This window comes from Stenella coeruleoalba (assembly GCF_951394435.1).
Source record: "Stenella coeruleoalba genome assembly, chromosome: 11".
In the NCBI taxonomy this organism is placed as follows: Eukaryota; Metazoa; Chordata; class Mammalia; order Artiodactyla; family Delphinidae; genus Stenella; species Stenella coeruleoalba.
Genome location: NC_137157.1, coordinates 61688045 through 61713920, shown reverse-complemented (window position 1 = coordinate 61713920; position 25876 = coordinate 61688045). Strand labels below are relative to the sequence as shown.

Sequence of the window (25876 nt, the reverse complement as noted above, 5' to 3'; positions counted from 1 at the left end):
AGGCCACCAGAAGGAACCGGAACAGGTCGGGTGGCCCGAAAGGGGCAGGCTCTTTGCCAAGCCCATCTTACTAGGCACAGGCCACTCTGCCCTTTCAAAGCTGTCCGTGGCGGCCTGGCACTACGTCACTGGCTGGCCTCGTCAGAGGAACTGCCCAGCTGTGCCTTAGGGATGTACGCAATTCTGAGTGACATGCTGAAACTGTTTAGAGCTTCCACCACATGGGACTCAAGGGAAGAAGCTTCTGAGGGATGGGCCGCTCAGGGTTGTGGGGAGAAGGGTTATGAGAGAGCCCAGTTTGAGAGGAAGGGCAGCTGATACATTGGTTTCCACTCCTCACAAACAACCTGCTGCTACTGAGATTCCTCAAAGGCCATTCTCAAGCCCCAACCCTCTCCGCCAAACTCCCTGCCCTCCCTTTCCAGAAGCTAATCTCTCTGCTCCTTATCTACCAGACCCTTTCACTGCATCCCTCGTACTTGCCTGCTTTTGTTTTCTAAGTGCTGCCAGGTGTCTGTCCTTCCCAGGGAAATGTGAGCTCCCTGAACAAATGGACCAACAGTGCCCATACTCAGCTTCTCCTCGCACTGCCCTCCGCGGCCCTAGTCCTCTTACCCAGAGGGCAGGAGGGGGCTGGGGGAGAGGAGGGGGCGTCAGCAGCTCCGCTGGAGGGGCCGCACATTTCCTGCCCTCGATACGGGAGCATGGGCACAGGAAGCCAACCCGGGAGAGCCCCAGCCCCCACGCGCCACCTGGGAGGAGGGCTCAGCTCCTGGAGGACCCCAGTCTACCGATGCATGGATCCCGCAGTCCCTTTCCTAGTTCTGGCCTCAGCATCCCATGCTCAAGTGATTTATGAACTTCCTCTCTGGACTCGGGGGCCTCTTCCTCTCTTCCTGACAATTACCCTCCCCAAAGCTGCCATCCTTCTGAGATAAGGTCACCCTCCAGCTTAAGCACCTTCAATGATACCTCGTTTTATTTTCCCCCCCAGATAAATACTTTTAGCACGGCATGGATTTCATTCACAAACACACAGCACAAACACACTGATGTTTTTTTCCGGAAGTTCTCTCTTCCGGGACTGCCCTTCAATACCTCTTCTCTCCCTAAACACTCGGGCTTTCAGGCGCCGCTCTAACCTGGCCTCCATGGTGGACGGCCCCAGCCATGCCACACAGAAATAACACCTCCCATAGCGCCTTGCTCCCATACAAAGAATAAAATGAAACTAATGCACACGGAGCTCTTACGCAAGACTAAGTACTCTGTAGCGCATGAATGGTCTAATTTACCACCTATCTCTGAGCCCTCGGCCACCACTGTCTTCATTTTTAGAGGAGGGGACTGAGGTTCAGAGAGGCTAAGTGTCTCGCCCAAGGTCACAGAGCTAGGAAGAGTCAGAGCTGGGACTTGAGTTCCTGGGTGTCAGACTCTCAAGTCCATGCCCTTTCACGTCTGTTGGGGTGTGTTACAGGCCACACCATTGTGGTTGGTGCTGTTAGCAGTCATCTGACTACGGGAGCTGTTAGCCTACTCAGGACAAGAGGTCTCATTTGTCATTTGTCTTTTCTTTTGGCCACATGGCACGTGGGATCTTAGTTCCCCGACCAGGGATCGAACCTGGGCCCCCTGCATTGGAAGCGTGGAGTCTTACCCACTGGACCGCCAGGGAAGTCCCTCACTTGTCATTTTTCATACTATCCCCTATGCCTAAGTCAGTGCCAGGCACAAAGTACTCCGTAGATGTTTCTGGAATTGCTTTGAATGGTGGAAGTTTGGCAAGCAACCTCACTTGTCTATTACCAACTATAGCAAAGGGCTTCTGAGGTGGAATCTTCAAGAGCAAGGGAATGGTCCGTCAGGTAGGAAACAGAGGGAAGGCCGTCCCCACCCTCTGCCCTGCCCTGACCTCTCCTGGCATTTCTAACTTGGGGTTGGGCTTGGTAGCTCTAAGGGAGTCCTTGAAGCCAGAACTGCTAAGCTTTTGGAGCTCTTGGGGTAAAATGTGAACGAAGCTTGGGCTCTAGAAATGCGGTCTACCTGCCCCCTGGCCCCCGTCTGCCTTCTTCCTGCTCCCAGCCTCTATGATGAGCTGTGATGCCAGACAACAGGCCATGAGGCAGTGCCTGCTCCCTCAGGAGCACCTGCCCGCTTTCACAGAATACCAGGGGAGACCCCAGGCCTCTCCTTGGGGGCCCCCTAGCCTCACCTTCTGTGCTGGCGTCATCCACCAGAATGATCTCCTTCAGCAGGACGGCTGGGGTGGTGTGCAGGACACTGTACACCGTCCGCAGCAGCGTGGACCAGGCCTCGTTGTGGAACACAATGATGACGCTGGTGGCAGGCAGTGGGGGGCAGCGCCGGAACTTCTGGTTGACACATCTGCAAGGATGAACGTGTAGATACAGCTCTCCAGGTCCCTGGGAGTTCCGGGGGCAGGGAGGGCTCGGTCCACAGATTCCTATAACCATCCTTTGCTCCTTGGATCCCCCAGCCTCCATTCCCCATTGGAGCTGGTAATAGCTGCTCCCTGTTTCCAGCTTTCCCACCATTTGCCACCTACTCTGAGCCTCTGCACAGGTCCTAACCAAGCCACTCCAAAACCTGTCTTCCCCAGAGCTGGCTCGGTGCCCCAGCGGTGACGCCGAGGGCATCCCCCTCACTTCTCTCATCTGCTCTAGGAGTTCCCAGGGCTGACTCTCTCTTCCTCAGTGATATGTGTGATGCATAAAGTGTAATCCAATCCAGAGGTCCCAGAGAGGAAGTAATAAAAGGCAACTCTGACATCTGAGAAAAGTGACTACAATTTCCATACTCAATAAGAGGAAAAGGCTTTTCTCTTTATAATGTACAGTTTCTCTCTAATCCATTTCCTCATGAATTCCCTGGAATCTGATACTATTATCACAAACAATTTCCTGTGACCTCTTCTCTATCCTTATCCACTCCAGCCACTCTGTGGCACTTGGCCACACTGCCACCATCTCTGACACGCCATCTCGGCTGGGGGCAGGAATGTGTGAATGCTGGATCTCAAGGAGTCATGTGGCCTAATGACGTTTTTTTTTTAATCATTATAGTTTTTAAAAATATATATTTATTTTATTCATTTATTTTGTTGCGACAGGTCTTAGTTGCGGCTTGTGGGCTCCTTAGTTGTGGCACATGGGCTCCTTGGTTGCAGTAGGTGGGCTCCTTAGTGGTGGCATGCGAACTCTTAGTTCTTAGAGAGAAACTGTACATTGTGTGGCATACATTTGGGATCTAGTTCTTAGTGTGGCGTGCATGTGGGATCTAGTTCCCTGACCAGGGATCAAACCCAGGCCCCCTGCATTGGGAGCATGGAGTCTTAACCACTGCGCCACCAGGGAAGTCCCTTGATGCCCTTTCTTAACCCCCTCTGCTGATCAGAGAGGTTTCTCAGCAGCCTTCCAGAGGAGACTCCCAGACTTCCTCCACTGGCTGCCCTCACGCCCACTGCCCTTCCTTGCTAGGAGCCCTAATAACTTGGGGTGGTTCCATGTTCTAGGCCTCCAATACTAGGTCCTAGTCTGAGGAACCCCAGGTTCGAAGTCCTAAAGAATCATGAACTCGAGGACGGGAACTGCCATGTGAGAAAAGGCCAAAAAGGGTATTACTCTTGAGTTGGGAATGACAAAGTGTACCTGAGAAAGACACAGAATCTTTGATGTGAGGACAGTATGAACACAGACTGAAGTGGCTACGGCTCAAAGATCTAAGAACTGGTTCACTGCCTGGGATTGAAAGTACAAACAGCTTCGAATAAAGCTTGGAATGAATTCTTGGCCCTGTGAGTCTTCACTGAAAGAAACCAGGAGGTGTGGGGATAATCCTGACCACCAGGGCTGCTGTTGGGAAATGCCCTTGGCCAAGAGCTCAGCAGCGGAGTCCTGCAGTCTCTGAGGCAGGCCTCAGCATGGGGCAAGGCCACCGAATACGTGGCCTGCAGTCAGGCCTTCCCAGTTACCCCTAGGCCACGTCTGGTCCCAGCCTGGACAGAGGTCCTTTTTCTGTACCCTGTCACCTTCACAATTGTGTTTCACTCTCACAGGTCTCCCTGAGCCTCTGGCCTGACCATAATACGAACCCCACACAAAATCTCTGACGTGAGGATACAAAATCTTTTTGTATCAAAAGATACAAAATCTTTTGTGCCCTGGGATAAGGGCAATTGATTAGGAAAAGTGAAGGCTTAGAGAAAATCCTTGCCCATACTCAAAAATCCCTGTCAGCCCTTTACCTGGTACTCAGCCCGTGGCCATGGCCACACCAGCCACGCCTTTGGCAGAGCCCTGGCCTCACCCCAGGACACGGCGCTACTTACTCAGGGGGTCGGGTGTCCGGGCCCAGGGCCCTCTGCAGGGAGATGCGGTCGCTGGCGAAGGCATTGAAGCAGTGCTTCTTATAGCCCTCTTTCTTTTCCTGGGTCTCCTGGGGCGTCCACTGTTTCTTCTGAAATGCTTTCCCATCTGCCCCAGGGCCATTGGGGTCCTGTGGTGGCCGTTCCCAGAGGGGCTTCAGCTCAGCTGGGGCATAGAACTCGGGGAGGCAGGTCCGGTTTGTGGAGGCCAGTGTCTGCTGGGGCTCCGGAGCCCTGATCTGGAATCTGGGCATCGAATCCCTAAGGTTGTGCACGGCCCCCAGCATGAGGTCCAGGACATGATCCTTCCGGCTCACCAAGGATTTCAGCCATGGTTTCTCTGTGGCCTGCTCCCTGCCGCTTACATCCCTCTGCAGGATGAAGACGAAGAGCACGAAGGCGCTGCCCACCATGGCCAGGCGCACGGCCATGTGGCGTCTGCGGAGCAGCCTCATCCTCTGGAACCAGTGGAAACCCTGGCTGGGTCAGCTCCAAGCGCTGGCCCGGCCCTGTAAATAGCCTGATGGGTTGTGGTGGCCACACCCTGGGGCCTCGGCCTGAGAAGGGGGGGATGAGAGAGAGAAATGACCCAAGGCAGTGGTGGGGAGGGAGTCGGGGGATTCGGGGTTCGCGTCCAGGCTCTGCTGCTGAATGGTGACATCACCTTAGCCCAGCCACGTCACTTTCCTGCACCTAAATTTCCTCCACCCAGAAAATGAGGAAAATGGACTCTGTTTCTTTTCTGCCCTAAGATTCTGACATTCATGGATCTAGAGTAATTGGAACACTGAAACTCTACAAGAAGAGATTTAATCAACTTAACCACTTTGAGAAACAATTTGGCATTCTCTAGAAAAATTTAAAACGTACATACCCTATGACCCCACAATTCCTCTCCTGGTTTTATATCCCAGATAAACTCTGGCGCGCGTATGCCAGGAGGCATGCACAAGAACGTTTCTAGCAGCACTGACGAAAAAGGCAAAAATCAGAAACAATCCAAATGTCTGTCAGCATTATAATGAATCAATAGCGCGAAACATCCACGGCACAGAGGACTGCACAGCAGTGACAAAGAATGAGCCACTTCTACATGCCACAACTTGGATGCAATGTTGAGTGAAAAAAATCACGTTGCAGAAAGATACATCCAGTGCTCGGTTCTGCAGCACATAGACTAAAATTGGAACAATACAGAGAAGATTAGCATGGCCCCTGTGCAAGGATGACACGCAAATTTGTGAAACGTTCCATATTTTTTGCAGCACTATTTACAACAGCCAGGACATGGAAGCAACCTAAGTGTCCATCAACAGATGAATGGATAAAGAAGATGTGGCACATTTATACAATGGAATATTACTCAGTCATAAAAAGAAATGAAACTGAGTTATTTGTAGTGAGGTGGATGGACCTAGAGTCTGTCATACAGAGTGAAGCAAGTCAGAAAGAGAAAAACAAATACTGTACGCTAACACATGTATATGGAATCTAAACAAACAAATAAAAAAGGTTCTGAAGAACCTAGGGGCAGGCCAGAAATAAAGATGCAGATGTAGAGAATGGACTTGAGGACACAGGGAGGGGGAAGGGTAAGCTGGGATGACGTGAGAGAGTGGCACTGACATATATATATTACCAAACGTAAAATAGATAGCTAGTGGGAAGCAGCTGCATAGCACAGGGAGATCAGCTCAGTGCTTTGTGACCACCTAGAAGGGTGGGATAGGGAGGATGGGAGGGAGATGCAAGAGGGAGGGGATATGGGGATATATGTATATGTACAGCTGATTCACTTTGTTACGCAGCGGAAACTAACACACCACTGTAAAGCAATTATACTCCAATAAAGATGTTAAAAAAAAAGATACATCCAGTATGATTCCATTTATAGAAAATTTAAAAACACATAAAACTAAGCAACGTATGTTTTATGAATACAAAAATGAATATGTGTGGGACTTCCCTGGCGGTCCAGTGGTTGGGACTCTGCGATTTCACTGCCATGGGCCCAGGTTCAATTCCTAGTCGGGGAACTAACGATTCCCGCAAGCCGAGAGGACTGGCCAAAAAAAAAAAAAAAAGAATATGTGGTAGAGCTACATATAAAGAAAACTAAAGAAACAGTGAAACCAAAGTTTCTGAAGAGGGAGGAAAGATATGGGAATACAGGCATACAGGCGACTTCAAAGTGAAGTGATTTTTTTTTAAAGCGGATGGTGGCGGGACTTCCCTGGTGATCCAGTGGGTAAGACTCCTCGCTCCCAATGTAGGGGGCCCAGGTTTGATCGCTGGTCAGGGAACTAGATCCCGCATACATGCTGCAACTAAGAAGTCTGCATCCATAACTAAAGATCCCTCATGCCGCAACTAAACAAGTTCCTGCATGCTGCGACTAAAAAAGATCCCGAGTGCCTCAACTAAGACCCTGAGCAGCTTAAATAAATGTTAAAAAAAAACAGTGTATGGTGGTTGCTGGTGGCACTGCTCTTCTTTGTACCCTACACATATTTTATAAATATTCTGTATCTGCTCATATTTAATAAAAAAAATCTTTTTAAAAATCTAAGATTCTAATGATAGCACCTTCTGGCAGGAACATGGCTTCCAGCATGTACCCCCACGTACGTGGTCCCAGACCTCAGAGGAAGAGTGATTGTAAAACTTTCTGTACACAGCTCTGCAAGTATAAGGCTCAGGGGTTAAGGACTAGACATCGGTGGCAACAAACCTGGGCACAAATTCTGGATCTGCCGCTTCTAATAATAACAACCTACTTCCTAGGGTTGTTTGTTGTAAGCGCTAAGTTCAACGAAATAATTCATGGAAAAAGCTTAGCAGTCTCTGCACCCAGTAAGTGCTCTAAAAGTGTTAGTTTCTATCAGTAGCAGCTGTGTGACCCTTGGGCAAATGAGTTAATCTAAGCCTCAACTTCCTCATCTGTAAAGTGGGGGTAACTAATACCTAACCCGCAGGGTGGTGGGAAGGATTAAATCAAGAATAATGTATGTAAAGCACTCGGCAGAGCGTCTGGCACAGACTCAGCCTTCAATTAGTTCTATTATTATCATTAATAAATCCCTGCTCAGTTTCCCAGGAATTATCCTTAAACACCTGGTCCTTGGCCAAAGCCACACTCCTCACTCTGTCGTACTTAAAAGTAACTCCAGCTGAGCTGCACTGTTATTTAAACATACAAGCTGCTGCCTGTGGAGAGGCCTGGTGTTCGGAGTCACTTGGATCCACTTGGGGCGCACGTGGCTGTCACGATATCAAGGGGGAACGGGGTCACTTTGGGTGGGGGGGAGACAGGTCATTTTCTTTTAAAACGTCAGATGCAGCAGCAGAAGCAGCAGCAAAGATGAAATCAAATCAAATCTCTTTGAGTGTCTATTTTATATTAGGCGTTGTCTGGGAGACAGAAGAGATTTGTTCATTGTACCAGTATTGACTGAGCTCCTGCTTCATGCCAGGTGCTCCGTCAGATGGAGGAGATACAGAGACGCGCAAGCCCAGCCTTCAGGGAGCGTACGGTCAACTGGGGGAGTCAAATTTTAAACAGAGATCACCCAGTGAGAAGACAGCATGACAGAGGCACCCTCGGGGGCTGAAGGAGAGAGGATGAGGTCATGTCAGCCCGTGGGGGAGGGGGATGTTTGTGAAGCCCCTCAGGGGAGAAGCTTGGGCTGAGCACTAACACACAAGTAGGGGTTGGCCAGTGAGGTGAGCACATTTCAGGCAGAGGGAACAGCACACAGAAAGCCCTAGAGGCAGGAGACAGTGTGGCCCATCAGAGAATTCCAAGTAGTTTGGTTTGGTGGGAGTGTGAAGCCTGATGGGAGTAGCAAATGATGGGTCTGGAGCGGTGGCTGAGACCAAGCCATCGTGGCAAGGAGTCTGCCCTTGACCTGAGGTATGGGGAGCGGTAAAGGATTAGTGGGAACCCAGCATGACAGGAAGTGTAGTAGGACAGCTGGTGGAACGTGTCCAGGAGATGGACCTAACTGGCAGCTGGAGGGCCAGTTAAGAGGAGCTTGGGGGTCTGACCCATGAGAGCAGCAATACAGATGAGGAGGGAAGATATGGTGTTAGGAAAACTCCCGTGGGTGATGGGGTGGGACAATTCATCCCAGCTGGGACACAGACGGACAGAGAGAGGTGTGAGACCATCCCTCTCCCCATGGGATTTTAAAATCTAGTTAGAGAACAAGAACCGGTAGCACCAGGTTCAGGTGGCACCCGTCCAGGGAGGGAACAGGAGTAGGAAAAAGATCTTTCACTGAATACCCTTTTGCACTTTGAACCCTGACTACATTACCTATTCAAAAATCAATAAAATTAGAACTGAAGAATAGCACAGACAAGTTGACAACGGTAGAGTTCCCTGTGGGCTTGAAGAAGGCTTCAAGGGGGAAATGGAGATTCAGTGTAGGGGTGGTGTCCTGTCCCAGGGGTTACTGGGCCGGCACAAAGGGTTCTGCCCGACATGGACACCTCATCAGTTCTGCAACTGCCCCAGCTAAGCAAAGACTGAGGGCCGCAGAATGGGGAAGTGTTCGCCATGACACTGTTGAACCATCCTGCAGGCTGCATCTTCCCTGATACTTTGTCTACCTTCCACTCCAGCAAGAAAGAGGGAGCACAGTTAGAAACAAAGGCGTGGTACAGGCATATCTCGGAGATATTGTGGGTTCAGTTTCAGACCACTGCAAGAAAGTGAGTCACACAATTTTTTGATTTCCCAGTACATATAATAGTTACGTTTATAGTATACTGTAGTCTATTAAGTGTGCAATAGCATTACGTCAAAGAAAAAGGAAAAAACCTTAATTTAAAAATAACGCTGTTGGGAAAACGGCAGTGACAGACTTGCTCAACACAGGGTTGCCACAAACCTTCAATTTACAAAAAAACCCTGCAGTATCTGTGAAGCAAAATAAAGCAAAGCACAATAAAACGAGGTATGCCTGTAAAGCTTAGTTATCAGCTGTTGCCAAGTGCTTAAGACTCACCTCTTCCAGGAAGGCCTCCCTGACTGACTCACACAGAATCACCCAGGTCACTCCAACTCCCTCATCCTGGCATTGCCTTGTAGTCCCTTGCAGTGTGGTTTCCCTTTGTTCCTTTTTTTTCCCTCCTGGAGAGAGACTTGGGGTTAAGTTGAGCGCTTCCCAGGCATCTGCTCTCTCGATCCAACCTGGCTGTCTAAGGCTTTCTCTCTGGTGCCTGCAGTTCCTCAAGGTACTAACCAAATCCTAAAATGAAACAAGACACCTGTGATTAGCCTTGGCAGTAAGGGACTCGGTCTCTGGTTTGTTTGCTCAGCATGCGAGAGATGGGAGAGTCCCTTAGAATGGACACATAATCTGATTCCGATGGAAGTCAGAAGACTTTGGGTTTAAGGATTCCTGCTCTCTGAGTAAGAAACGATTCCCAGAAGTGTGGCCGGCAAGGTCGGGGAGGTCACCAGCCTTGGGGAAGAAACAGCCCCTATTGTACACAGTCCTTTGTCAAGAGCAGGGCTTCACATGGTCCACCCCGCAGTGTAGCTCCCTCACCTTCAGGCTGGCCACCAGATCCACTGGCAAGTATGCCCATTGGCCCTCACCCACTCATTCCCCACCTGCTGCTGCTGGGTGTTCATTCCTAACTCTTTTTCCTCCAACCGCCCTTGGGATTGCAACACATCAGACCATCTCGGTTTTAGTAGTGAGATGACACCAGAAATCCTCTTATTCTAGGAAGACTTCCTAGGCTGAACAAATTGGACCTGTTTTCCTGGCCTCACCAGTCAGAACACAAATTTACCTTCTGTCCCTGGTATAAGGGAACTAAGGCTTCACCCGGTGCATTGTCTATCAAACTGTTGATTGCAACTCATTATAGGATTGTTAAATAAATTTAAAGTGTTGCAAGTCAGCATGAAAAAAAAATTCTTTAAAAGATCAGACTAGGGCTTCCCCAGTGGCGCAGTGGTTAAGAATCCACCTGCCAATGCAGGGGTCATGGGTTTAAGCCCTGGTCTGGGAAGATCCCACATGCCATGGAGCAACTAGGCCTGTGCGTTACAACTACTGAGCCTGTGCTCGAGAGCCCGTGAGCCACAACTACTGAGCCTGCGGGCCAGAACTACTGAAGCCCACATGCCTAGAGCCCATGCTCCGCAACAGAAGCCACCACAATGAGAAGCCTGTGCACTGCAACGAAGAGTAGCCCCCGCTCGCTGCAAAGCCTGGGCGTTGCAACGAAGACCCTACGCAGCCAAAAGTAAAAAAATTAAAAAAATAAATAAATGTATTAAAAAAAGAAAAAGATTAGACTAGAATAGAACAAAAAAGAAAATACCAACAGCCATTACATCACATGTAACATGGGTAAGTATTGTTTCGTTCAAATTTCATTTCAGTTATTATAAATATGTATATAGAGTGTACTGAAAGTTCAGGTAGCACCCGAACTTTCAGTACCAGAAACCAGGTAGTATGGTTTTAAGCTTCAATAACTTCAGGAGTATAAATGCTACGGACTTACAAAGAACATCATTTGAAAGTTTTATTTAAATTTCTTTCACCTTATTTTTATGAATTTTGAATAATAAATTTTTATTTTAATGTTTGTCTCTGTCCACTGAAGATGATAAACATTTCCTGATACAAAACTAAAATGAAAAATCTGTTATTCAAAATTCACATAGGTAAAAGAAATTTAAATTATTACATTTTCAAATGATGTTTTTTGTTAGTTTGTAGAATTCATACCTCTTATGCGATTAAAGTGTAGAACTTTTCTAAGGATATTCCCTGGCGGTCCAGTGGTTAGGACTCGGCACTTTCACTGCTGGGGCCTGGGTTTATACTTCTACTTTGGCCTTATCACAGTCTGTCCTCTCTCACACCTTTGTGAACTCCTGGACCAGAGAGGACAGGTTATTTTCACCTTTTTAATCACTTGCAAAGTCTAGCACAAGGTTCGTATGTAGCAGGTATTCCATAAACCCTTGTTAAATGAGATGAGGCCGGTGGGGTTAACATGACCCCTTTAAAGCTACAAGGGTGAGGGCTGGCTTCACTAAATGATGTTTTGAATGCACTTATGCCAACAAGCATGTGAGTTACATGATCTGCTGTTACACACCAGCTGTGGCACTTAGACTAGGTCTGAGTCCACTACTCTCATTTGACAGTGAGGCCAGAGTGGTTAGGTGACTTCTCTTGTGTCACACAGCTCACAGCTCTCCCAACTCCCAGGCCACTGCTCTGTTCCCACCCTCTTATCTCCCCCTTGGAGGTCACCTGGGGAGTTTGGGGACCAGGTTTGGCTCTCCTGAGCCTGGGGCAGGGCAATTTTCCAGAACCTCCCAATTCCACTCATAGACACCCCCCCCCCCCCCCGCCTCTACCCCTCCCTCTTCCCCTCCCCCCTCCTCCCACCACCCGCCAGGGCTTGCCCTCCTCCAACTCCCACCTAGGACTACAAATGCTTTAAAGATGCTGCAAATCAAAGTCCCAGGTAAAGTTTCGGCTTTTGTGAAAGCCGGGGTGGGGGTGGGGGGGTGTTAGTTACCAAGAACGTGCTCTTGAAGGCCAGGTGGCCTCTTGTAACAAAGTTTCTTTCTGTTTATCAGTGGAGCTGTTGACCTCCTGGAGAGGTGGGGACCAGGAAGTTAGCAGTGGCAACACCACCAACAGGGATGTTTGCTTAGGTTGGTCAGACTACCGTTCAATTACAGGTTTATTCTTTGAAAAGTGATGACTGTTGCCGCTCTCACTGGGAGCATGTGTGTGGAGGAGCTAACACCACGCTGGGGGTGGGGGGACGACAGGTCAATTTCAAGCTACTGGTTGGGGGGAGGGAGCCAAGAGGCTGTTTTGGACAAACGATTCTCCGTGTCTTCCCTGCCAGCACTTTCTGGACATCAAACCCTGCCTACATTTCACTTCCTCTGTTCTCATGCTGTGAACAAAGTAGCAAACTATCTGGTCCGAACTCCTCCTCCCACCTCTGACCCTTTGAATTACAGAATGCTGGGAGGTTTTCACTTTTCTCCATAATTACACTTTGAAGACACTTCAGCTTTCCCCCAAGACTAAAGCTGCAGTACGTGGTTATTTTCCCAGAAAGATGCACTGAAAGTTATTTCAGTAGCTGGTCTGTCAGGTTTTCTCCCTGGTAGATGCAGGTTTATGTTTTGTTTGCATAGCATTTTAAGCTTTAGTTACCCAAACAGATTTTTCCATTGAAAAACCCAACCCAACTTTACTCACACTGTACACCTAGAATATCCTTGGCATATAGTAGGTGCTCAGTAAATATTTCTTGATTTATTCCAAGTTTGTAAAAGTCACTGAAAATCAAAATAATATGTGACCAAGCAGGAAGTTCAACAGCTCACAGGCTTTTGTTACTGGATGGAGGACCTCCAGGCCCTGCCAGGTGAGGCAGGGATGTACAACTATCTCAAACTGAGCCTTGAGACTCCTTGGAATCCAGGGATAAAGGAGGACCCCAGGTGGGTATGAGCTGGGATTCCCTAATTATCTAGGAACCCTGGTGACAATCAGGCTGGGTTTGAGAGAAGGCAAAAAAAAGAACTTGGATTGAGTCTTATCATCCTTTGATTGTCAGAGGAAGGGGAACGGGTGGGGGAGTTTAACAGGAGGGGTATTCCTGCAGGCTTGCGCTGGTCTCCAGATTGGGGGGCAGGTGATGGTGAGGACAGAACCGAAGTTTTCCCTTCTGTCCTCACCGCACGGGGTGCTCCTGGCAGTAGGACTTCTGCCTAGGGCCACTGGATACTCAACGTGCCACACCCTGAACTCAGTGTCTGTGCCCTGCCCCTAAGCTAGCCAGCCTTCCCAGTTTCCCCACTGCTGCCAGTAGTGTCGAGATCCTGGAAACAACTCTTGGCCCTGCTCTACTCCCAGGCACGGAGTTTCTAAACAGTTTTCAACATCTGGTTCACTCAATGCCCATGCCCAAGTCCTGCTGATTCATTCTCTGCCTCCCAGATCCTTCTCTTCCTCTCCACTTTTCAAAACCGTCATCTGAGACTGTGCTCTTATCGCCCAATATCTGGAGAATCAGCAGACGCTGCCTGCCAGCGTCCTCTGCCTCAGGCCTCTCTTTCACAATCAGAAGAGCCATATTCATATTGCTTTAGTGCCATTTGATTGTAGCAGAAACATGGCCTGGGCAGTCTGCTTCCTGTTTGCTACTCACCCTCACCGTCTATCTTTTCCTCTTCAAAGTGTTTCCCTTATATTCTTGCTAAGCTAGCCATGTTCCCTTTCTCTCAATTCTTACCTGAAACTCCCCTCCTCCGAGGAGCCTTCTTAGACTAAGGTGCATCTTACTGCCCTCAGTATCCGGGTGTATTTGTTTCCAAGTTTCACGGCCCATGTTTCCCCACGTGGGACTTCCTCACTAGATTTTTAGTGGGGAGGGAGAACCAACAAGTCTAGACGTTGCGCCACATAGATTCTGTTTTCTTTCTTCTTCCCAATCCTTAACTCCTCGCCCCCAATCTTTTGCCTCTTGTACGCTTTTCCCTACCAGTTCACCCAGCTTTCTAATCCCTGCAGCATCCCTCTGTCCTGAGGTATTTGGTTGTTAATTCCACTGCCCTGATCTGTCTGTTCTTTGTTTTCTATCGTATGCAGAGCTGAGGGTGAGGATTGGGTTTCCTCCTTTCTTCAAATCTCTACCTAGGGCTCAGGACCAGGTTGCACAGGGCACAGGAGAATAACCTGACCTCCCAGGGCTCTCAGGTGCCACAAAAGAGTCTTATAACAGTCCTTTTTCTCCCCAGACTGAGCCCATCCTTGTTCACTGGGCAAGCCTTTTACACAGCACAATTACAGCTTTGAGCTCAACACAGTGACAGGCAGTGCCCTGCACTTGACCTCCCATTTATTCAAACCCTCACTCTCATTCCCATCAAAAGAAAGGACATTTTGGGCCTTCCCAGAGAGGGGCAGAGGGGTGTAGGAGGAGCCAGGTTCGCCCAAATCTTTGGCACAGTCACTGGGTCCCTCTGGTACACAGAAAGCCACTTTGGCCTTCAGCTTCACTTCTAGGGCTGGAGATGTCAGAACACATCCATGGAGCCAGAGGAGGTTCAGGACAATACCACCGCCATTTTTAATATTACTACTTACCATATCAACAAACAGTTGTCTTTTCCATTTTACACATAAGGAAACTGAAGCACAGGGAGGTTTAGTAACCTCACCAAGGTCACAGAGCTAGAAGTGGCAGAGGCAGAATTTGCTCCCAAGCACGTCTTTCCAAAGCCCACTGTCTTAACCATGACACCAAGTGCTGCGTTGCACTTGGAGCGTTGCCAAAGCATTTTCATATACTCCTTGTCATTTGCTCCCACCCAGGGAGTGTTCATGTGATCTGGCCAAGGCTAGACAGCTACATTGGTGACACAGCTGAGCCAGCTCTCTGCCTCCATTATACCCACTGCCTCTGCCCTAGGGTGAGCTGCCCCTCTGATTCCTAATTTCTGTTCTAGACAATGGCTACATGGGCTAAGCCCATGGGCACATCTCCTGTTCAGTTTTCTCCCAACTGAATTTGGACTAAGATGTTTTTGATCTCAGAGGGCATTTGACATTCCTCAGGACTTCCCCTTTTCAGGTGTGAGTTCTTCCGTTCTGCTGTGGGTAGGAATCAGCTGTTCTGCTAACTGTGGTTAGTGATTACCAAGGATGAGGCCATCTCAGGCAGCCCAGTATCCTTCATGGTTCCTTTGACAGACCTGCCCTGCTTACTGCCCTGGTGCCCCTGAAAGTAGTTTTCTCTTGTTACCTCTGGGTGCCGAAAGTGAATGTCATTGTTGAGAAACAGGAGCTAGGGAAGCACCTGCAATGATACTGGCTTCTGCTGGATAATTTGAACTAAAGTATATTTCAAACCCCTCACATTAGCTTGTATTATCACACGCATTTGCCTGTCTAATCTTTTCACCCTTCCTGTGATGGGCAGAGACACAGCTCATCGTAGGAGAGGAGAATGAGGCGGGGGTAGTGCACACACATCTCTGGCAAAATGAGCCCCAGGTTCCTTGGTGTGTCCAGAGTTGTTAACTTCATGCAGTGTCTGTAAACTGCATTTGTGGGTCTGGCAGTGCACTGAGAGGGCAGCATTAAAATCCTCCCTGTGAATGTTGCAATGGGTGGTTGGCTAATAGCGGGGTCTGTTCTGCGCTTTGCTGGCAAATTGACACCCTCCCTCCACCCCCATACACACAGGAGAGCCCTGTCCTACCCGCTGCCAAGGTCGGGGTCTGGGATGACACGGTCTGGGATGACTGGCTCTGGGGGCAAGTAACAAACTATTTCTCCTTTCGGTTAGCCTGGGGTTTGGAACAAGTGACAGGGAATCAGGAAGTTGGTGACAGTCACAATCATGAACACCCATCAGACTCCCTCCCCACAATACCGTGTACACAGCTCCCGCCCCGCCCCGCAAAGGCCCAAGCCTCCAGAGGAAGAACATCTGAGGCCCTACGCCCACCGGGAGGCTTCTCACCGCTAGCCCCTTCTGCTCAGGGGCAGCGTGGCACCGGCAGGAGGAAACCTCTCTGAAAGATTTTCTGCAGCGGAGAACAGGGGGTGGCCCAACGTGGGGAGATGGGGCACAGAAGGGGTGCGGGGGGATGGGTGGGTGAAGGGCAGAGGCCACAGGGTCCCGAGAGAGTGCGCTGTCTAGTCCCTCTTCATCCTACCCCTCCAGGTCCCAGAGACCTGAGCTTTTCTTTCGTCCTTTCAGGAAGGCGCAAAGGTAGAGGGGGTCCTACCGAGGGAGGAGCTAGAGGCCACCACGACAGATGGACCAGCCCGGTCCTGCCCCTTCATTTTACTGTCGGGGGGTGGCGAAGAAGAACAGGAGGAGTAGAAGGTGGGCGGAGGGGGGAGGTGGTGAGCAAGGACTTGGCAGAAGCGAGCTCGACTGGCGGGAAGTCGCGAGAAGCAGGAGAGCTCTGGGTTCCAAGTCCAGGGGAGGGTCGCGGGCTGCTTCTGCCGCTTACCTGTCGCGCCCAGGAAGAGCCACAGCCGCGCGGCCGTGCAGGTCGCGGGTTTCCCGACGGGAAGTCCTGGAGGGCGGGGCCGGGGCGGGCCCTGCACTGCCGCTGGGGCGCGTCCTCCCCGCCTCTCCCGGGCCAGGTGCAGGCGGCCATCCGCCGCGCCCCCGAGCGCTGCAGCGCGCCGCGGAACGCCCGGCTGCCCCGAGGTCGCCCCCGGCCTTCTGCACCCAGCCCGCCGCCGCCGCCGCTGCTGGGAGCCCGGCTGCTCCAGCTTCTCCGGATCTCAGCAGACCCCGGGGGGCAGCCTCCGTGGCCAGGTTCTCAGCGCCGGTAAAGATTGGAGTGTCCTAGCCACCCCAGAGACGACAGGCATTAGCCGAGCCGCCGGCGGCGGAAGCAGCTTGTTTATGGAACCGCAGCGTGTGGCGCGCGGGCTGAGGGGCTGCGCTGGCTGAGGGGCTGCGCTGCCGGAGCGCTCAGAGCCGGGCAGAGAGGCGCCCCTGGGCTCCGTCCCAGGTTTGCTTCTCATCGCCGGGGTGGTCCCTAGCAAATGACTCCTCCCCTCCATCCAACAGTGAGAGCAGGGAATTTGCTGTGTGCCCCGAACAATGCTAAAAAAAGCCTTCATGTGCCAGGTCTCAGGTAAATCCCAGCCCTAGCAAATACCTACGATTATTGTGGAATATACATGGGAGGCGGCTGATAACACAGCTAGCAAGTGCTCCTCAAAAGTGTGGTTCCTTGACCAGCAGCGTCAGCGTCATCGGATAATTTGTGAGAAATGAAGATTCTTGGGCCCTACCCCAGACCTAAATAATCCGAAACTCTGGGGATGGGGCCCAGCAATTTTATCTTTAAAAGCCCTCCGGGTGATTCTGGTGCATACTCGACTTTGAGAACCACTGAACGAGTAGAGACAGAATCCAAATAAGTAAGTTCAGTTCCTACAGCCACGCTCTGAATCATCCGCCTCGGGTTGCTCACCGGTTCAATCCAGCTCTAAGGTTCTGTGATGTAACCTTTTGGGTCCTTGTCTCAGTAATAGAGAAGGACCACTCCAAATAGCCGATAATTTGGAAATTTTCTGGCGTAGAAAGTTCGACCACCAATTCTGGTTTTCTTCTGTTTTGATATTTAAACGCGTTTGTGTTTCTAAGTCTGTAAGACCTGGGAGCAGGGGCGTGGGTGGGTAGATCTGAGCAAGAAGGCAGTTGTGACATGAACTGGGAAGGGCAGGGGAAGCTACTGGGGATTAACAGTTGGATGGAGAGAAGTAACCTTGTTTTCTAATCTGGGACCCCAGGGTAGAATTGAGCTATTCAGAAGGAGGCCAGCGTTATTCCAGCGATGGATTCTGGAGAGAGGATGCCAGTGGGGCATGGAGAAGAAGATCTTGCCTAGCCACACTAGATCAGGAAGCAGGTGAAGGATGGACATTCCCAAAGGGGTAGAAAATGGAGGCATCCACTCACTCTCAACCTGGTCACCTATCTCCTCCCCTAACACCAAGCATCTGAGTAATCCCACCTCCCCCCCCCCCCCAACTCCCTTCCTTTCACATTAGAGACTCTGTCTGGGGTTTAATCCCTAAACAGAGACTTTCTACAGAGTTTGCCTTGATCATCCGTTTTGGTTCCTTTACAGACCCTCAGGGTTCATTCTCGTTCCCACTGCTCCAGCTGCCACCCTTGTCACTTGCCTGATTCCACAGCTATTTTTCTCAGAATAAGGGCATTTCCTGTTGAAGACTGTGGGATGCTATCCTTCGTTTCTCTCTTTCCGGGGACTTGACACTCCTGTGCGCGTCTGACCCTATAGTCTTTGCACCACCCTTCCTCTTGATCCTGATCTGACCCTTGAGCCTTAGTCAGGACCCAGCCTGACCTGAGGGTGATGGGCTCGTCTGGACTCACAGCCTCAGTTCTTCCCCAGGACAGAGTCATGACTGCTAACCCCATCCCGGAGTCCCTGAGAGGCTGATGCCCAAGGAAGCAGCATTGGTCTGTGTTGCGTGTTCCACATTCTGGAAGCAAATTACTCATTCAGTTTTACTTTACCTGACTCTGATTTTAAACATGACTTTGAGTCCTCAGAACAATGAGCTGCCTGATTTGGAGGTGCATGTAGTCCACAGGATGTGTGACCACACTGACTGAGCTGTTCTTTCTTAAAACAATTAATTAATTAATTTTTGGCTGCGTTGGGTCCTTGTTGTTGCACACAGGCTTTCTCTAGTTGTGGTGAGCAGGGTCCAGTCTTGATTGTGGTGCACGGGCTTCTCATTGAGGTGGCTTGTCTTTGTTGTGGAGCATGGGCTTTAGGTGCACGGGCTTCAGTAGTTGTAACACGTGGGCTCAGTAGTTGTGGCGCACGGCCTTAGTTGTTCCGCAGCCTGTGGGATCTTCCTGGACCAGAGCTCGAACCCGTGTCCCCTGCTTTGGTAGGCAGATTCTTAACCACTGCGCCACCAGGGAAGTCCCATGACTGAGCTGTTCTGTCCTCACAGGAAGGACTGGAGGCGAGCCACACAGAATGACTGCATGGCAGGCCACTTAAAAAATAGTTTTCTTTAATTGAAAACATTATAAAGGCACCTGGTTAAAAAAAATTCAAGCACTAGCAAAAGGTATACAGTGAAAGATACATTTCATTCACTCCTCTCTGGAAATCATCTGTGCCTACTCATGACCGAAACTTTCCATCATTAAACTCTTCTGCAGGGCAGGCTTGGATTCCCCACTCCTCAAGAAGTCCTGTGAATTTCTTTCTTTCTTTCTTTCTTTCTTTTTCTTTTCTCAGAATCTTATTCTTATTTCTTGCCATTTTAGTTTCTGTTTTTGGGTGTTCTGAAGTTTCGCTTTTCACAGCAGTGTACTTCAGGGGTTTTCCCCCAGAAAGGCAGGAAGTGTGGTGGGGAGCAGATCGGTGGAAGCAAGCGAGACAAGAACAGCTCTGGGAGGCTATTGACATCAGCCTTGGCCTTTATTGAGTCTCTCCCTTATGCCTGTGGTCCCTGGCGAGGGGATGCCCACCTCCGGGTGGGGCAGAATGAAGGAGACCTGCCCACCAGGAGGAGGTGCTGGCTTCACTTGGGAGGGAAAGTTTGACCGAGAAGCTGCCACGAGCACCCCGGGGAGGTCAGGAGGGAGGGCAGGCCCACCCACCCTGCCCCAGACTGTACCCCTCCCCCACCCTCTGCAGGTGCCTGACCAGCGGAAGGAACCTAACACGTCCCTTGAACATCTTTAGTCTCAGTTTCTCATCTGTAAGGACTAATGATGCCTTAGGGGTGGTTGTGCAGGTGGAGCTGAGAACTGATGCGAAAATGGCATAGTTCAGGTCCTCTGTTACATCCGTTTATCTCTTTTCTCCCCCTATTTCCCCCTTCCTCTTTCTCATCTCATTCCCGTGCTCTGAAGAGAAACCATCAAAGCGAGAAATGTTTTAGGAGCCCAAGCAGAGCTGTTCCAAGTTCTGCCGTAATCACTCATGCATCACAGTTCACTCTGCTCTGCGGGCCTCAACTTCCTCATCCGTAAAAAGGTATAATATTATTTTTACTGTTGAGTTGTTACATTAAATAAGTAAAACGTTTAACCCAGTGCCTGGTATACAATAAGCACACAATAAATGTTAGGATGTCAGTCGTTATCACTAGCTGTTGTCCTTCTTCCCTTCCTACCTTCAACAATGCCATGTTAGCCCACCATGCTTTAGCTCTGTGCTAGGTATTGCGTAGGACCAGAGACACGAAAGTAAACAATCTACTTCCTTCTCCTCAGGACACCCTTAACCTGGGAAGGGAGGTTGATAAACGTAAAAAGGATTAGGACAGGGCAGAGCCAGGACTCTAAAGCGAGGCAAGTGCTTTGGGTTTAAAATTGAAGGGGGCACCAAAAACTCAGTAATCAAGTAGTATATAATGTAATATTTAAAAACATCAAAATTAGTGCAAAAGGTATCGATGATGAACAAAATATGAACAATTGAAAACAAAGAGTAGTGCTCTGCTGAGCCATATTGGAGCCTGAGGTAAAAGAAAAGATGTGGACCCCATGTCCATGCTTTTTTTCTATTAATTTTTTTTGGCCTCGCTGCACAGTTTGCGGGATCTTAGTTCCCCAACCAGGGATCGAACCCAGCCCCTCATCAGTGAAAGAACAGAGTGCTAACCACTGGACCACCAGGTAATTCCCCCATTTTTCTTTTATATAACTGAAGCCTCCTTATATCATACAATGAATAATTGTTTACTCTCTTGGGAAACGTGGGATAGGTGCATTATGACTAAGGACACTTCTACTTAAATTACACACGATTTTCTTCTTAAAAGCACTCAAGATACCCAGGATCTGTGTGTACTTTTTAAAAAAGAGAAATTTAATAATTGTGAAGAACATCTACATGCTTGCAAGGTTTTGCTATGAGAACTCTTTCTGCTGAAAATGATGATATATTATTTATTTAATTTTTGACGGTATGCGGGCCTCTCACTGTTGTGGCCTCTCCTGCTGCGGAGCACAGTCTCCGGACGCGCAGGCTCAGCGGCCGTGGCTCACGGGCCCAGCCGCTCCGCGGCCTGTGGGATCTTCCCGGACCGGGGCACGAACCCGCGTCCCCTGCATCGGCAGGCGGACTCTCAACCACTGCGCCACCAGGGAAGCCCGATGATATATTATTGTTTAATAACTTTTTTAAAAAAAGAAAGAGATATGCACATTGAACCTTCTGAAACAAAGGTAATCGTATCTCAACCTGACAAAAATATAAGAATAAACTCTCCACCAGAGCAAACTCTCCCCCAGCTAACTGCAAAACCTCTGTTATCTATCCCTAAAAAATAAGAGAGGAGGTTCCTATCTTCTTAGGTATTTGAACAGACGATACATTTACTTACAGAAGGTTGAAATATATATGATGGCACTGGAGTGTTGTTTAATATTGTTTCAGATTGACAGTGAAGGAGAGGTGATGGAATAACTCAATGGCAAGTCTAATGTACTGATTTTTAATGTCCCCTTAGTGTCCTGAAGTTTTTGCCTCACTGCTTCTTAATTCCCATGGAATCTTATTTATTTATTTTCAATAGGTAACGTGCGTATGGCACAATGATCAAAAGTTCATAAGTATAGTGAACTACTCCTATCCCTGGTCACCTAGTTTTCCTCCCCAGAAGCAGCCACTGTTAGCAATTTCTTTTGATTCTTTCTAGAAACATAGCCCAGAGAAGGAATCACCCTGATTTTAGCAAGTACCTTAAATAGTAACTTTTTTCTTTTCTTTTTTTTTTTTTTTTTTGCCACACCATGTGGCATGTGGAACTTCCCTGACCAGGGATTGAACCCGTGCCCCCTGCAGTGGAAGCCTGGAGTCTTAACCACTGGACCACCAGGGAAGTCCAACTTTTTTCATTATATTGTCTGAAGTGGTTAAAGTTATTTTAAAAGCAATTAACTTACTGAGCGCTCTTTGTGCCTCTGATAGATTTCCAGTGGACTCTCTTGGGTTTTCTAGGCAGACGGACCTATGAACAGCATAGGATTTTGGCAAAGTGAAAACGGTTTTGGAGTGAGACCTGGGTTGAATCTTTTTAAATCCAGCCTTTAAAAAAATGTTGGCACTCTCAAAAAAAAACAGAAAATAAGTTGGCACCCTCCAAAGGCAGCATGTAAGTACAGAGTGGTCCTTCCCCACAGGTGTGGTGGGTAGAGTGGGCAGAGGCCACACAGAACCAAGGACTGCTCCCCTGCCCTCTCCTGGGTTCGTTTGACCTGGATCTGCATAGATCCAGAGGGCTTTGATCTTGGGGATTTCTAAACAGCCAGTGACCAGGAGGAGAGACTGAAGGGGAAGCCCTAAGCTACCTTTTCTTTCTCCACGAATGGAATGTGAGTTGTGTTTGCTGAGAGCAGATTAAGATAGATTCTATTGTTTGAAATCATGGATGTATGGCTCTCTAAAGAGCTGCTAATTATCAGCAAGACCTACAACCTCAGCCCACCCCCCATGTAGTAGTGGGAAAAAACAGTCCAGCACATGGGAATGGGTACAGGTCTTCTCACAGATGGGACCCACTGCCAGACAGGGAGTTGGTGGTATTGGGTGAGGAGTGGTACTAAGAAACACCTATAGTTGGTGAGGAAAAAACCCACATTCTTACTTACTCATGGAATTTTATCAATTTGAAGGGATGCCCCAGGACATCTCTGATCCCTTTATCCACTCCATGGAAAAGATGACTGGAGATGTGGATTATCTAGTTTATTTATATCACATAATTTTTTTCAACAGGGCCTCAGAGGAGCATGAATGAACTCCTTTGTATCTTACACTACCAGGAAAAGACAGACCTGAGGTGGTGCCTTGATATAAGTACAGTCCTCCAGGCTGCAGTAAGATGGGACAGCATTACACTGTCATAACGAGGGATGAGCTTAAACTTTGAAAACGTAATTGGCTCCACTTACTAATTATCAAGACTTAAGATATCATGGGGTTCAGCAGTTACGCGAGGTTTACGGAAAACTATACCAGACTTGCCAAACCACCAAGTGACTTACCAGGTACAAAACAAGGATGCCTCGCGAATAGAAGGAGGAGCCCCACTGTGGGGAGCTGGAGACAGACTTAGGACCCTGTTGGGCTCTGTAATGTGTTATCCTGTCCTGGCGTTCAGTACCCTGAGGAGCCCACAGGTGCTGAATTTTTTTTTTAATTAATTAATTTTATTTATTTATTTTTGGCTGCATTGGCTCTTTGTTACGGTGCGCGGGCTTCTCGTTGCCGGGGCTTGTCTCGTCGCGGAGCACGGGCTCTAGGGGCGCGGGCCTCAGTAGTTGTGGCTCGTGGGCTCTAAAGCGCAGGCTCAGTAGTTGTGGCGCACGGGCTTAGTTGCTCCGTGGCATGTGGGATCTTCCAGGACCAGGGCTTGAACCCGCTTCCCCTGCGTTGACAGGCGGATTCTTAACCACTGTGCCACCAGGGAAGCCCCAGGTGCTGAATTTGAAGGCAGTAGTGGTCAGGGTATTTGACCTCCTGGCATTTTTGGTCCCTTGGCCATTAGCTCAATATGGTGATCTCCTTGCCAGTGATGGGCAAAGAAGTGGGTCTACTGGGGGCCTGCGGGAAAGCTTTCCATTCCTTTGAATGAAACAGATACAAGAATAAGACAGCCTCTTAAAAGCCTATCTGAGAACAAAGCCCACACAGTGACAAGGTGGAGCAAAGGGATGACAGAACCTGGGCCACCACTGACACTGGGTTTTTTTTTTTTTTTTTTAATCTTTATTTATTTGGCTGCGCTGGGTCTTAGTTGCGGCACGTGGGATGTTTGTTGCCACGTGTGAGATCTTCATTGCCACGTGCAGGATCGTCATTGCTACATGTAGGATCTTTAGTTGCGATATGCGGATCGTTAGTTGTGGCATGCGAACTCTTAGTTGCGGCATGTGGGATCTAGTTCCCTGACTAGGGATCGAACCTGGCCCTCTGCATTGGAGCGCAGTCTTAGCCACTGGACCGCCACGGAAGTCCCCACCACTGAGCTGGAGCTTATACTGCTCATGGGGACCATCCTATCCTGGTATCTGTTATGTGAGATAACTCAGTGGGCTGTTCTGGAGCCAAGGGAAGGATAGGGGGCACCAGTCCAAAGCGACCCAGACCTCCTCTAAGGACATTCAGATTTTGCTTTGAGTGTACAAAACCTAGAATTTTCTATAGAACCTGGAGCACAACAGTGGAAACAATCCTACCTGGGGAGTCAGAGAACCTCAGAGCTGATATGACCCTCATCTTTTAACTCCCATGGCGAGGAAGCCACGTCTGAATGGGAGCCTTAGCCTGCTGCCCACGTGAGCAGCTCCTCTGAGCCCTCTCAGAGGAGGGAAGCACTGGAGCTGGGACTCATGCATCTCTTGCCTTCGGGACCAGAGAGTAGGAGCCCAGGGAACGTTCTGGAGGTGTCAGGTCACCTCGCCCATTCTTCACAGGGTTACCCCACAGTCAGATGCTATGGGGGAGGCACATCTCAGTATATGGGGTGGGAAGCCCTGATAGAACTCCCCCCAAGCAAAGGAAAGACTTGGAGAGTGACGGCATGGGGTCCCTCCGTTAGCTGGCAGTTCTGTAATCGTGGGCAAATTGTTCAACCTCAGTTTTCTCTTTTTAAAAAGAAGCTATTGAGGTGGGTCTGTTGTGGAATTTGGTGAGATAATGTATGTAAATCACTTGTAATGTGCTCAGAATATAATGAGTGGCTCTCCTGGTATGTGCCCATAACTCCTCCAGGAAGCCTCACCTGCTTGTTTTCAGCGTTTGGGCAGGAGCCACACAGCTTTTTGATGAGCTTGGCTGACTGTGGAGTTTGGTCTGGGTTTGAGGCTGGGCAGGAATGACCACTTGGATCCAGTTCAGAGTTCTTTCGTGTTGGTTTATTCCCCAAGGAGCTGAAAGCAGTCCAAGGGATAGAAATGAGACCAGGGTACATCCAGGTGGCTCCCCATGGCCTCTTGTGTCAGTGCCCAGAGAAGCATCCCTCAGAGTTTGGTGACGTTGGCAGCCAGCGGGCAGGAAGACGTCTGCCAGAATGGAGGAGTGCAGAACTGCAGGTTGGCCGCCTTTGGACCCCGGGCACGGCACACCCAGAAACAACAAAAATACCTCGTAAGGCAATCATTCTGTTACTCAAGCCAGGTGACCCGGGTCTAAACTGCAAGCCTTGAAATGCTTCCTGGATCAGCCTTGGGGCAGTCTGTCTCCCCTTATCTGTCCCTGTGCTGCAGGTAGGCAGCTGTTAGTCCGTAAAGAGCCTTATGAGTGGTGAGCAGGCCCCCCTTCCTCTGGGCAGGCGCAGACCTGTGTCAGGGCGTGGCTTGGCAAGCGAAGCGTGAGCCGGGTGCAAGCTACACGGCCACCCGGAGCGGTCTCGGAGTTCCCATCTCTGTCCACAGCCTGCCTCAGTGATCTCTGCCTCAGAGGCAAGGGAAGGGGCTTCACTCAGGGTGAAACCAGACTCGGGGGCAAACTCTAGGAATCTGCCTGCTTCGCCACTGTTGCTGTTTGCTGTAAGAGTAGACGCAGATCTGATGTCAGGAGCTGCGTGGAGGAGACTGATGACTACTTAGGACCCGAACTGCCTACTGAGCATGAACTTGTCAGTCTGTGAAGCTGACTCCTGACCAAATGCAGGAGAGCCTGGGGAGCTTGACTATGTACGGGGACAGACGGAGACTGGGACAGGACCGGTCAAGGGCAAAGGACCTTCTTTCTTCTTTGTCTAGCATGTTTTCAGGGAACCACCTTTGATTCTTAGTCCATGGAGTTCAGATGAGGCCCACCTCACTCCCCAGTACCAAGGGTGGACCTACAGACGGAGGAGGGCCCTGCCTTGACCAAAGGAGCCTGCATCCTCGCCCCGCTCAGCGGACAGCAGCGTCTACCTGCGGACACCACTGCAC

The 25876-nt window shown here is 49.6% G+C and overlaps 2 protein-coding genes across 7 annotated transcripts in view; one reads left to right on the top strand and one right to left on the bottom strand.

Annotated features, from left to right (window-relative positions):
- GALNT6 (polypeptide N-acetylgalactosaminyltransferase 6) overlaps positions 1-16541 on the bottom strand; it is a 34732-nt gene extending 18191 nt beyond the window's left edge. Inside the window, exons 1-4 of one of the 3 annotated variants that reach the window (XM_079936078.1) lie at positions 16422-16541; positions 9397-9639; positions 4349-4941; positions 2213-2385 (exon numbers count right to left, since the gene is read on the bottom strand). In XM_079936078.1, coding sequence (XP_079792204.1) covers positions 2213-2385; positions 4349-4839 — 664 coding nt within the window. In that variant the 5' untranslated portion in view covers positions 4840-4941; positions 9397-9639; positions 16422-16541. Of the gene's footprint in view, positions 1-2212; positions 2386-4348; positions 4942-9396; positions 9640-11142; positions 11316-16421 lie in introns of those variants that run through there. The other 2 variants (XM_079936079.1, XM_079936080.1) reach the window with 2 other exon arrangements.
- Positions 16542-16939: 398 nt separating this feature from the next.
- Positions 16940-25876, top strand: part of SLC4A8 (solute carrier family 4 member 8) — a 102521-nt gene continuing 93584 nt past the window's right edge. For 3 of the 4 annotated variants that reach the window (XM_079936063.1, XM_079936062.1, XM_079936071.1), the window contains exons 1-4: positions 16940-17060; positions 19838-19961; positions 20521-20605; positions 22710-22867. The gene's annotated coding sequence lies outside the window, so the exon portion shown is untranslated. The remainder of the gene's footprint in view (positions 17061-19837; positions 19962-20520; positions 20606-22709; positions 22868-25876) is intronic. The other variant, XM_079936073.1, reaches the window with a different exon arrangement.